Genomic DNA, 12,066 nt, shown 5'->3' on the forward strand with positions numbered 1-12,066 from the left:
TGCCTATTTGTGATGCTGTCACTTTTAAAGCATCAATCTCAATGCTTATGAGCACAAAAATTGGTCTCATGGAAACCCTTTGTGTTTTTTCAATAGAAGGTTAATAAGTCTACTGGTTGACAAGTGAGTCACTGGGGGTGGCTACACTAGTTTATTCGAGCAGCGTGGATCTGTTCAAAGAGGCCCTGGTGCAGCTCACTGCAAAATCACTGTGTAGGCAAGGCCGCTAAGAGTCACTTTGTGAGGAAGAACCATGGGCCCCACCCCATTTACAAGTGCTCTGATCTGAGTTGAGACTCTGCGGATGAAGGGAGGAAAGTGGGGGAGTGGTGTGTGTTTTTTGTCCATGGACCAACCTTAGCTCATGGCTAGATCTTGGGATTTTATTTTCCTTACATCATTTTTAGGGGCAGGCCAGTTTTGCGCAATTCAGTGATCAGGCATGAGGGATGCCTCTGAGTGGCAAGCGAGGGCAGAACCAGGGGCATGTACACTGTGCAGGGGGCTTAGGTGGAAGGTAATAGGAGAGAAGTGGATGCAGGAAATGGATGGGAATTGGGTAAATCCAGGTGAAAATCAGGGGGACTCTAAAAAGATCCACGAAGAGGAAATCCAGGAACAGCTGAGTGGAGGAGGGAGCATGTTTTACTGATCATTGGTGCAAAGTCAAGTGCTTCCCAGGCATCAGGGAGAAGAGAGAAGGTCCTAAGACAGGACTGACACCCTAGAGGAGAGACCACAGCCACTCTGGGTAAATATTCAAAATCTACCTCTATTCTTTCAACACCTCCTTCCTTTCTATTATCAAGACTTGAGTGAGACTCAGAATAAAATCCAGTTACATTTGGGTGGGAGTTGACTGCGAATTTTATTAGCTACTAATTCGGGGGTGGGGGTAACTTTAGCTCCTCAAGTTCCTCCCACTCTCTGGTGGCAATAAACAGCCCAGAGCTTTTCCAGACAGATCCACTCAGTAGCAGAATGTATTTTCCAAAGATGGCCACAGTAACATCTTCTATTCCACATGTCAAGGTGACCTTGACAGCCTCCCATTGAATGGTGGGGTCTTTGTCTCTCTCCTTGAACTTGGGTAGCTTTTCTACACTTGCATCTGAAAAGGAAAATGGTAGAGTCTAAAACTCCTCAGCACCCCTCCTCTCCCTAATTTTCCTTCTCTGTAGCTTTTCCTGGATCTTCACTCCAAGTCTCAGGCAGAAAGACTTACCCTGAGCTGAGCTGCTTTTGTGGAAGTTGAGCAAGAACTTCCTATTGGTTGAGGCAAATTCAGCATACCTTTTCGGTATTTCAGTATATATTTTCAGTCACTGTGCTAGAGAGTGAGGAGAGAACCTTAATGTCACACTCTGCCCCTCCTCTCCTAGATCCTGAAAGAGGGGTGAAGGTCAATGGAGATGGTGAGGATGCCTATTAATAAGATGTTACCAGCCAAATGGCTTTCGTTCCGATCATATGGCATGTCAACCGTTCTTAGTCAACCTCAACTGCAAAATATTTTTGAGGGGCCGTGAACCTAAAAGTTCTTCAGGGCAGAAAGAGAAATCCCTGTCCCCCACCTCTCAGCTTCACTTATTTGAGACCCTGTTCTTTTAATCATAATAAGTATCGGGCTGGAGGCTAGACTGGAACTAGTAGTGTGTGATTAATTTTCTCTGTTCAAGTGCTGAATGCCTTTTTTAAAAAAACATTTATATATGTATATTTTATACATTTATTTATTTGTGTGTGGTGCTGAAGATGGATCCCAGGGCCTTGCACGTGCGAGGTGAGCGCTCTACCACTAAGCCACAACCCCAGCCCCTGTTAATGTCTTTTAAAGCCCAGGACCAGAGCTGGAGGCAGTTCTTTGGGGAATGGTGAATGTCTTGAATAATCCGTGTCCATGTGATCTTGGAGAACGTCCCGTGTCGTTGTTTTCTGGTAGTATTGGGTCTAAACCCAGGGGTGCTCTACCACCAAGCCACATCCTCAGCCTTTTTCATTATCGTTCTTTTTGAGTCGGGGTCTTGCTAAGCTGCCCAGGCTGGCTTCACACTGCAATCCTCCTGAGCCTTCAGAGAGGTTGGATCACAGCCGTGAGCCACCATTCCCGGCCTCCTGGTGTTCTTGAGGGAACGTCCTGTTAGCCCCATCTTGTCCAGCAGTGAGAGCCAGGACGTGAACAGTGAGGAGAAAGAAGGGAGAGGTGTCGGAGTTTATGCCAATACTTTCTGTCTTGCCAGTGTGACAGCTGCCCAGGCTGTGCCAGGAATGTCATAGGAGGTAGAAGGTCCCTGAAGGTTTCCAGGTACCAGCTGTGTCCCGGGAGCATCATGTGCTTGGACAGGGGGTTTCCTCTTGACCCAGTGGTCAGATTTTATTGTCTCTCCTGGCACTTTCTACACAAGGGGGTTCTCTGTCTCTGCAGCCACTCGGTCAGTACAGGCGTCCCTCTTCTTTTTCCCTGGTGAGGAGATCAGAAAGAAAGTTACCCCTTTCATGTTTAGAATCTGGCATACTTGGTCTGGTCCCCAGGGCTCCGAATTCTATTTTCTGTCACAAGGTCACCTTGGGCAAAGGGACATCTCTCCTTAGCTTCCATAATGATGGAAAAGGAAACTCTTAAGGTACAGGACGTTCTTCTTAATGTCTAATCTTGATGTGCACCTGTGCCATACATTTAGCTGTAGAAGCCATGGGAAGTTAGGGCTGTGATGGACAGACCTGGTTAAATGACCAGAGGCCACATGGCAGACTTAGGACCAGCCTCCAAACTCCCTGTGTGGAGTCTCTCCACTATCCCAGGTGGTTGGGTCCTCTTTATCCCTTGTCAAAACCAAAGTTGCTCTTTTCTGAACCTTGAAAGATTAGGCTAAGTGAAGAAACCAGTCCCAGAGGACCACATCATGTGATTCCATTTATATGAAATATCCAGAATAGAAAAATACAGAGAGACAGAAAGTAGATTAGTGGTTGCTTGGGGCTGTGGGAGGAATGGGGGAATCTGGGTCATGGGTTTCTTTTTGGGGTAGTGGAAATGTTCTAAAATTGGTGTAGTGATAACTGTACAACTCTGTGGATAGACTAAAAGCCAGTGAGTTGTGCACTGTGTGAATTATATCTCAATAAAGCTGTTTTTTTAAAAAATTGCTCTTGCTAGGTGTGGTGGTATATGCCTATAATCCCAGCAGCTCAGGAAGCTGAGGCAGGAGGATTGCAAATTCAAGGCCTGTCTCGGCAACTTAGTGAGACCCTATTTCAAAGTAGAATTTCCAATGGCCGGGGGTGTAGCAGAGTGGTAGAGTGCTCCCCAGTTCAATACTCAGTATTGGGGGAGACGAAGTTGCTCTTCTCTTGATTTCAACCATCTTTCCATAAATCCTTAGGCCTCTTGGGGGCAAAGGGCCAGGGCTAGACCCTCCCCCTCGTAGACAGGGCCTGCAGGCAGAGTGCAGCCTCAGCTGTTCCCCCTGCCTTTCCTGACCCCAGGGGAAGGACAAGCAGGAATCAGTCACATACACCCGCTCCTGCTCTCAGTGCGTGGGCCAACACTCTGGCGCTCCAGAACACACCCACCATAATGAGGTCTCTGTGCTCCTTCTTTGCTGACCCTGTGACCAGGAAGCTCAGGCCACCTGGCATGGAAATGGCCAGGAAGCCAGGTGAGTCTTGCTAGTTCTTTCAAGGATAGGGCATCCTGGCCAGAGGCAGAGGCTAAGTTGGATATAGAGCCCAGAAACTTTTCTGATCTCAAGAATTTTCTATTCCTTCCTTTTCTGAAGAAGGTGGCCTTATCAGCTCCTGGCCAGGGAGAGTCTTCTTTCAGAAGGGGGTTGAGATCCATCCACACTTTCCCTTGACAAATATTCACCAATACTGCTTGTGTTCTAGGAAGCACCGGACAGGCCGCGTCGGTGACCCCAGGCTTTGCCTTTAAAGGGCTCAGAATTCAGTGTGTTGCGGGTACAAGTATAATTAGTTATGTAGTTGGGGGTAATCGCTGGAGATTAAAGAAAGGACATTAGCCAACCTGATGGTGGGGCTGAAGGGTTGTGGTCAGGGAAGTCCTCCCTGAGTGGGAATTAGTCAAATGGACAAGGGGAGTGGCACATGCCTGTAATCCCAGCAGTTCGGGGAGGCTGAGGCCAGAGGGGTTGCACGTTCAATGCCAGCCTCAGCAACTTAGTAAGACCCTAAGCAAATGAGCCAGACCCTGTCTCAACACAGGAAATAAAAGGCTGGGGATGTGGCTCAGCGGTTGAGGACCCCTGGGTTCAATCCCTGGTACCAAAAACGAAATCAAGAAGACACTTTGAGTAGCTCAATGTGGTTGGAGACCAAAGTATGAAGCAGAGAGGACCAAGAAATAAGGCAGGAGAGGTGGGGGTCGGGTCATTTGAAGCCTAAGTAGAGGGAGGTCCAGCCTTCACCCTCCTCCCCAGTAGGTCCACCTCCTCCACCCGTCTCCTGCACCAGCAGGACCCCTACCTGAGCAGAGGCCACAGTGCCACGCGAAGAAGAGACCAACGAGGAACAGAAGCAGCGAGATGGGCACCACCACCAGTAGCATATCCTTGTAGAAGGCGTTCCCTGGTGCTGGACACGGAGGGGTAGGGTCAGAGGTGGGCTCTATGCTTTATAATTCCCTCCCCACTGACCACAGGCCCGTGACTTACCTGCTTCGTGATGGCAGCTCTCCCAGGGGGTGACTGTGGCCAAGTCCCAGCTCACAGGGTTGGAGACAATGCAGGAATAGGCCACGTCCTTGTCTCCTAGTCCCAGAGAAACACTCAGCACCTGTCCGTCTGTGAAGAGGCTCTGTGGCTCAACACCAAAGCCCACTGTCCCCTCCCGTCGCCAGCTATAGGTGATGTCACTGATGTTAGGGGCCCAGCAGGACAAGAAGGCCTGGCAGGTCTTGAGGGGCTGAGCATCCCCTGCTACAGCAATGAACACCTGAACCGTGGGCCTGGGTACCGCATCTGGGCAAGGACAGAAGAGCAGGTTACAGGGAGGCCGGCGGGGCTCCAGGTCTGGGCTCCGGCCGGGATGGGTGGCTCCTCTCGCTAGGCCTCTTTCGTTCTTGTTTGGCATTTCACTGCCCACAGAACAGAAGCCGATTCCTTAGTCACCAAAACTCTTCATGAAATGATTCATGTCACCCTTTTTGCTGTACCTCCTGCTGCCCCTCTCTACCCACACTATTTAATTTGCAGTTCTCCCAAACAGGCCACGTTGTCTCGTATCTTTCCTGCTTCCGCATGGATCATCTGTGTGTGTGTGTGTGTGTGTGTGTGTATATATATGCTTTTTGTTCTTGTCTTCCCAGAAAACTCCTACACATCCTTCAAAGCCCAGCTTGGATGCATTGCTGAATGCCTTGACTGTGAAGCCACCCCTGATATTTTAGATTTGGTGCTAGGCATCTCCAAGCACGTTGTATAACTCCCTCACCCCTTTTTTTGTAGCACCTGTCTTATAATGTGTCAGTCTGCCAACAGGAGATGATAAGCCTTTAAGTCAGGCAAGAAAGTGAGCCCATGCCTAGATCGTGGCGCTTGTAGTTTGGTGAGGAAGACAGTGTCTGACAAATGATTATGAATAACTAAGCAAATAATCACAAGGGTGCAAAATGCTGTGAAGGAGTTGCCCAGAGGCAGGGGCTCTGTCTTGTTATCTCGATAACCTTGTCTCTCCAGTGCTGTCAAATAGATGCTTGATACCCGGGCCATGGAACAAATCAGTGTCCCCATGTCCCAAGCTGCAGCTCTCCGTTCCTATACAGATTGACGTGTCAATCCTGAATCTCTGTGGCAGTGGGGCCAGTGGGAGAGCACTCTGGAAACAACAGGAGGGCTCAGTCTCTGACAGCATTCCAGAGTCAAGCAGAGTAAAACCTCATTAATGCCAACTCGATCTGGTGGGATTTGTGATATGAAAAAAGAAATGATTTGCTAGGCGCACTAATAGTATAAACAAAGATTACAGGGGGGGATATTTACGCCACTTAAGAGGACAAGCTGCTTCCAAACACGATCAGGCACAGTAGAAACACCCATTGACATTTCCAGTAACTGATCTGCTAATTCAAATCGTTCTTATCTATTGTCAAAGCAGAGCTCCTGAGGACTGGCGGCTTGGCAGCTTCCTGCAATTAGTTCTAATCACGCTATGTATTTGGAAGCAATAAAACAGCAATTTCCTTAAAATCTGTAATTCAGATGCTGAGAACAAGGCAGTTGAGAGCTTAGTGGTGTGGGTGCTGCATGTATTATGGCATTCAATGTCCTCATTTCACATGTGTGGCAGCTGAGACTCGGAATGGGGGAAAGGTCCCAGGGAGGCCTGCGTGGTTGTCTAAGTTATTCACTGCACCAAGGCACTGGGCTAACGGGGTCACCAGGGCGCTGAAATACACCCAGTATTTTTCTTCCCAAGATGTGCGACCTGGTTCAGAACTTTGCGTCTCCAGAAAATCACTCCAGTTTCACATCAGCACCCCGAATGGGTCGCCAGAGGACCCCCCGGACAGCCATCACTGCGGTTTGAGACACCTCCCCAGTTTGCTTATGGCCTTTCCCTCTCTGTTTCCCTCTTCCCAGCTTCTGTTCTTATTGTCGATTCTTAAATCTGAAATCCCTCCCTGCATCCCAATTTCTTTTCTTTTTATTTTGTTTTCAGTCCTGGGGATTGAACCCAGGGACAGTTAACCACTGAATCGTATCCCCAGCACATTTTTGTTTTTGTTTTTGATTTTGAGACACGGTCTTAGTGAGTTGCTTAGGGCCTCACTAACTTGCCAAGGCTAGTCTTGAACTTGCAATCCTCTTCCCTCAGCCTTTCAAGTCACTGTATCTCTTATTTATTTATTTATTTTAATCTTGACATGGGGTCTTGCTCGTTACTCAGGCTGGCCTGGAACTTGTGAGTGGTTCTCCTCCTGCGTCAGCCTCTAGAGTGGCTGGGATTACAGGTGTGTATCCCTGCACCTGGCTAACCCTTAACTTTCAAAATAATTTGTTTTACAACGATTAAAAGACCTTTTTTAAGAAATGCAGGGGCAGAGGATGTGGCTCAAGCGGTAGCACCCTCGTCTGGCATGCGTGCGGCCCGGGTTCGATCCTCAGCACCACATACCAACAAAGATGTTGTGTCCGCCAAAAACTGAAAAATAAATATTAAAAAAATTCTCTCTCTCTCCTCTCTCTCTCTCTCTCTCTTAAAAAAATACAGCTGGGTGCAGTGACACATGCCTGTAATCCCAGCAATTTGGGAGACTGAGGAAGGAGGACCAGCCTCAGCAAGTTAGCAAGACCCTGTCTCAAAATTAAAAAAAAAAAAAAAATAAGGTCTCCGGGAATGTGGTTCAGTGGTTAAGCACCTGTGGGTTCAATCCTCAGTAATGGGAAAAAAAAGAAAAAAAAAAAATATATATATATATAGGAAGTGAAGGGCTGACTGGGCACAGGGTGCACACTTTTAATTCTAGTGACTTGAGAGACTGAGGCAGAAGTTAGTCTGGGAAACTTGGTAAGACTCTGTCTCAAAACCAAACCAAACCAAACAAAACAAAAAAACAAGGAAAAGAAAATTGTTCCACACTTTGTATTTAGTCTAATTTGAATTTAATTTATAAATAAACCCCCGCTGTGTCATAGTTTAGTATAGAACATCTTTCTTTTCCTTCCTAGTGGTACATAAAATAATGGCATGTTTTGTAATCTATGATGACATCTTAGAATTGATAGGTCAGGCTGTGCCCTAGATACTTTTGTAAGTGCCGTTGCATTTTACCCTTTGGGCGTTATACATGGTGATATCACAAAATGCTCACTTTATGGACAAGAAAGGTGCAGGTTAGGGAGGCTCAGCGTTGTGTCCAAGCCTGCCGAGCCAAGAAAAGGTGGAGTTGAGACCAGGATGGTGGGATGGCAAAGCCCAGCCGTTCCAGGGAGGAGCTCACCTGGGAGTATTGGAGAGTTCTCTTAGATATGACAGCTGGGCATCAGCTGTTCTCTGAGTTAGCAACATGGTGTCTGGAACCCAGCTCTCCCCAGCTCCTGCAGCTCAGGATGCCTGTCTGGTGCTTTGTGGGAGGAAGCGTGTCGGGGAGTCAGTGTCAGATACACTCACCATACACCTTGAGCTGCAGGGTCTGGGTCCAGGCCCGACCTCCTGTGTCCACCATCAGCACCGAGAAATTGCCACTGTCTCTAGACTGCAGGGGCCCGAGCTCCAGGCTGAGGTTGCTGTGCAGCTGGGCTCTGCCCAGGAAGCGGGAGTGGTACAGAGTCTCCAGGGAGCCCCGGAAAAACGTGGCCAGGAGCTCCTCCGAAGGCCAGAGAGATCTCCAGATGGCCTCTCGGACTTGGAAGCCAGGAGGATGCTCGGCCACCAGCAGCACGGAGTCCCCCACCTTGCTCAGCACTTGAGCACCAATCACTGCAATGGGAATAAGAGCTGGAAAAACAGAGACCGTGGTCAGTCTGCTGGCAATTCCTCTTCATCCCACTCCTGCATGCGGCTGTGCTGCTCTGGAGCCAATTAGGATCCCCCACCCACATTCCCTTCTCTTCCATTGAGAGTGCACTCTGCAGGGATCGGTATCCCTGAACAGAAAGAGAAGCTGAGCCCTGCGTTCCTGGAGCTCACAGAGAAGATAGACAAGCAAGTAATTAAAATAAATTGTGCTAAGTACCAAGGTGGGAAGAATGGGTGTCCCAGGAAAACACTGGGAGGGTGATCGGGGACCCTCGCCCAGCCTTGAGGGGCTTAGAGAAGAAATAGGTAAACTGAGACCTGAAGGAGGAACCTGAACCAGCCAGATCAAGAGGAGGGCTGTCTAGAAAGGAAGGGGAAGTGCTATAGGCAGAATGTGCTCATGGGGCTGGAGGGAGAGAGCAAGTGTCCTGGGGAACTGAAAGTGGCTCTCTGCAGGGGAGCAGGAAATGACACAGCAGAGTTGTCAGGGCAGCTGGCTCCTGACAGCAGCATGAGAATTGGGGCTCTATCTGTAGAGCAATGGGGGTGGGCAAGGATCTCAGGTTCTAAGCAGCAGAATGACATGGTTAGGAAGTCACTCCAACACTGGCAGTGGGGTGAGACTGAGACGGTTGACATTCATTCAAGGCGGTGATGGAAACTTGAACTGAGATAGAGCCATGGGGTTGGAGAGAAGTGGGATAAATTAATTATTATTATTATTATTTCATCTTTGTGCTTGCAATGCCCTCCCTGTTTAGGACCAGGCTGTGGAGAAGCTCAGTACATTGTACTGAATTTGCTGTAAACTGACCCGTGCCTGGCACAGCAGTAGGATTCCATCCTGTCTCCTCTGGCTTATTTCTGTTCATTCTTGAAATGTCCTTGCCTCTTCCAGCCTTCCCCGTACTTCACTGCCGGCTACTTGCCCTTTCCCACAGTGGTCAGGGATCAGCACTCTGACTAACCTTGTCCTTCTATTATTATTTTCTGTTTCTGATCAACATTGCCCACCAGACCCCCTGGGTTCTCCAAGGGCAACAACATCTTTTTTTTGAAGTACTGGGGATTTAACCCAGGAGTACCCCACCATGGAGCTGCATACTTAGCCATTTTTATGTTATTTTATTTTGAGACAGCGTCTTGCTAAGATGCCCAAGCTGGGCTTGAACTTGTGACCCAGCTGCTTCAGCATCGAGAGCTGGTCTTAGAGGCATGCACCACTGGGCTGGGACAATATCATTTTTTTTCATCTTTGCACCTGAGACGCCCACCTGGTCCAGGTTATAGCAGAAGCTTGTTAAACTATACTGAATTTGCCGGAGACTGATCTTGTATGTGGCACAGCTGTGGCCCCTGGGGTACAGAGCAGAATAAGGACACATGTGTAATGTACCCAAGTGATGGGAATTGGGTTAAGGAGATGTATTATGGATGTTCACTTTGCTGGCTACAATAAATCTTGTCCTTCAACCATCTCACTGGCCTACTGGCCCCAATCACCTCTATCCCTACTGGAGATGGCTTTACATACAGATAGAATTTCACTGGATGTCAATCAAGACCTAGGTTCTATCCAGTCCTGGCTCTGCCATAAATCAGCTGTGTGACCTGAGAACATCATCTTTCCTAAGTGTTAGTGGTCTTGCCTGTAAAACAAGGGGGCTGTACCAGATCATTTGGGGTTGATCTCTTTTGTCACGGAGAGCCCTTTAAAAATTCATTTAAGGTCTGGGGATGTAGCTCAGTGGTACAGCATCTGCTGAGCATGTGCAAAAATAAACAAAAATTATTTTTAGAATATCCACATGTCCAAAGTCTAGGACAATGTCCTCCCATGTTCATTTGACTTGAAAATTTTGTGAATCCTTGAAGAGTTAGGCTCTTCTGAGGGTTAAGATATGAATTCCCCCATATACTTAGAAGTGTTGAAGGAATCTGCAGGGCCTTTGGAGCTCTTGTGGCCAGGAATTTTAGGTGGGGATACTGGACAAAACAGTCTCAAAGTCCCTGTGAGTCTCTGATGTTAACAGTGAGACTTGATCTCTTCCACACCCCATGACTCCCATCCCTGGCCCTGCAGGATCTGACCAATGTCATGTTGGCTACCTGTTGACCAAGGAGGGGAACTTGGGCATCAGACTGATGGAGGGATTGCTCCCGGTGAGACCCATATCTCAGCCATCCCAATACCCCACCACTGCTGGCCACCCTCAAGTTCACATGGACCCTATTTAACTGACTCTTGCCTTTCCTCTTACTCAGTATCCACCTCCCCTTGCCCAGGCCTTCAGGGACCCCAGTTTTCCCACATGGAGCTGGAAATACAGTTCTCAGTTTGTAAGGATCCCTATTCTGCCAGGCCTTCATCTCTCTCCAGATGATTATATAGAATTCCCATGTGTTAACATTGCCAGAGCCTCAACGTTCCCACATTCAGCTTTCTCTCCAAACCAGAAGTGCAACTGGCTCAGTTCTAACTGTCCTGGGCCACAAATAGCTCATATCTCCAGGATTCTGATGGTCCTAGTGCTGCCACCTCTTCCCACCCAGGTCTCTTTGTCTCTGCCTAGCATTTGATGTCGCTCAAGAACTTGCTGTGCTTGCTCTTCTCTAGCTCTCCCCGGTTCCCAGGTTCACATTTGGCTTGGGGCCTGGACTGGCCAGCACAGCTGGGGAGGAGCCTTCAGCTCTCTGAGGACAAGCCATCCACCTGTCCCACTCACCTTCCCAGAGAAGCAGATTCCATAGGAAGCACGTGGCCATCCTTCTCCGGAGAAGCAGGCGAACTCCTTCGACAACCAAAATCCAGCACATCCCAGGCCAAGTGGATGCATGGAAGGAGCTGCGGTCCTTCTGGAAAGTCCCACATTCAGAAGGAGGAATCTTGACTCAGAACAAGATGCCCTGAAAGTGAAAACATCCCAAGTAAAGTGGAAGTTGGCTGCCGGCCTCGCTGGGTCTTCAGGAGCCGATTCTTGTAAACCAGGCTCTTTCCTGTGCACATGGTTGGCTAATGCGTGATGGCAAACACCCCTGCACAAGCTCATGTGTTTCTTGCTGTTACCAGAATTTCCTGCATCCAAACCTACCCACGGAGAGCCCTCAAAACGGCAATTTCTACCAAGTTGCTTCTCTTCTCTTTCCTAGACTTCTGCCACCCTCAGGATAAAGACTGAATTGTTGGCTTAGATGAAGAGGCTGTTTGTCTTCTCCAGTCTGGCTGCCCACATCCCCTCTGCTCTCTGGCCACCCCAGCTAGAACTACCTCTTTTCAGAACCGCTCCTTTCACACTTCCATGTGTCTTATTTTTTCCTCTACCAAGAATGCTGTTCCACCTACCCTTGCAGGCTGGGCATGATTCTAAGGCCAGCCACGCTCCAAGGCCCGGGAGAACCCCTTCTCCGTTGCCCTTATGTGTACCCCACTCTTCTCTTAGCATGTGGGTTGTATCAGTTTTCCGCTTTTCATGAGCTCTTTGGCCAGCAGGATCTTGGATTCACTTCTTTACTCCCCTCAGGCCTTGCACATTATAGATGTTTAAGGTCTAACGAAGCTGGATGCAGCGGTGCGTGCCTGTAATTCCA

The 12,066-nt window shown here is 48.6% G+C and overlaps 1 protein-coding gene across 1 annotated transcript; it reads right to left on the reverse strand.

Annotated features, from left to right (window-relative positions):
* Positions 1–849: 849 nt before the first annotated feature.
* Positions 850–11,719, reverse strand: Slamf8 (SLAM family member 8). Its single transcript, XM_078027199.1, has 5 exons — positions 11,205–11,719; positions 8,131–8,457; positions 4,674–4,979; positions 4,486–4,593; positions 850–2,461 (listed from the first exon to the last, which is right to left on the reverse strand). The coding sequence occupies exons 1-5, from the start codon at positions 11,293–11,295 to the stop codon at positions 2,397–2,399; spliced, it is 897 nt and encodes a 298-aa protein (XP_077883325.1). The 5' UTR covers positions 11,296–11,719; the 3' UTR covers positions 850–2,396.
* Between the last annotated feature and the right edge of the window lie 347 nt (positions 11,720–12,066).

Source organism: Ictidomys tridecemlineatus, chromosome 11 (genome assembly GCF_052094955.1).
Source record: "Ictidomys tridecemlineatus isolate mIctTri1 chromosome 11, mIctTri1.hap1, whole genome shotgun sequence".
NCBI lineage: Eukaryota > Metazoa > Chordata > Mammalia > Rodentia > Sciuridae > Ictidomys > Ictidomys tridecemlineatus.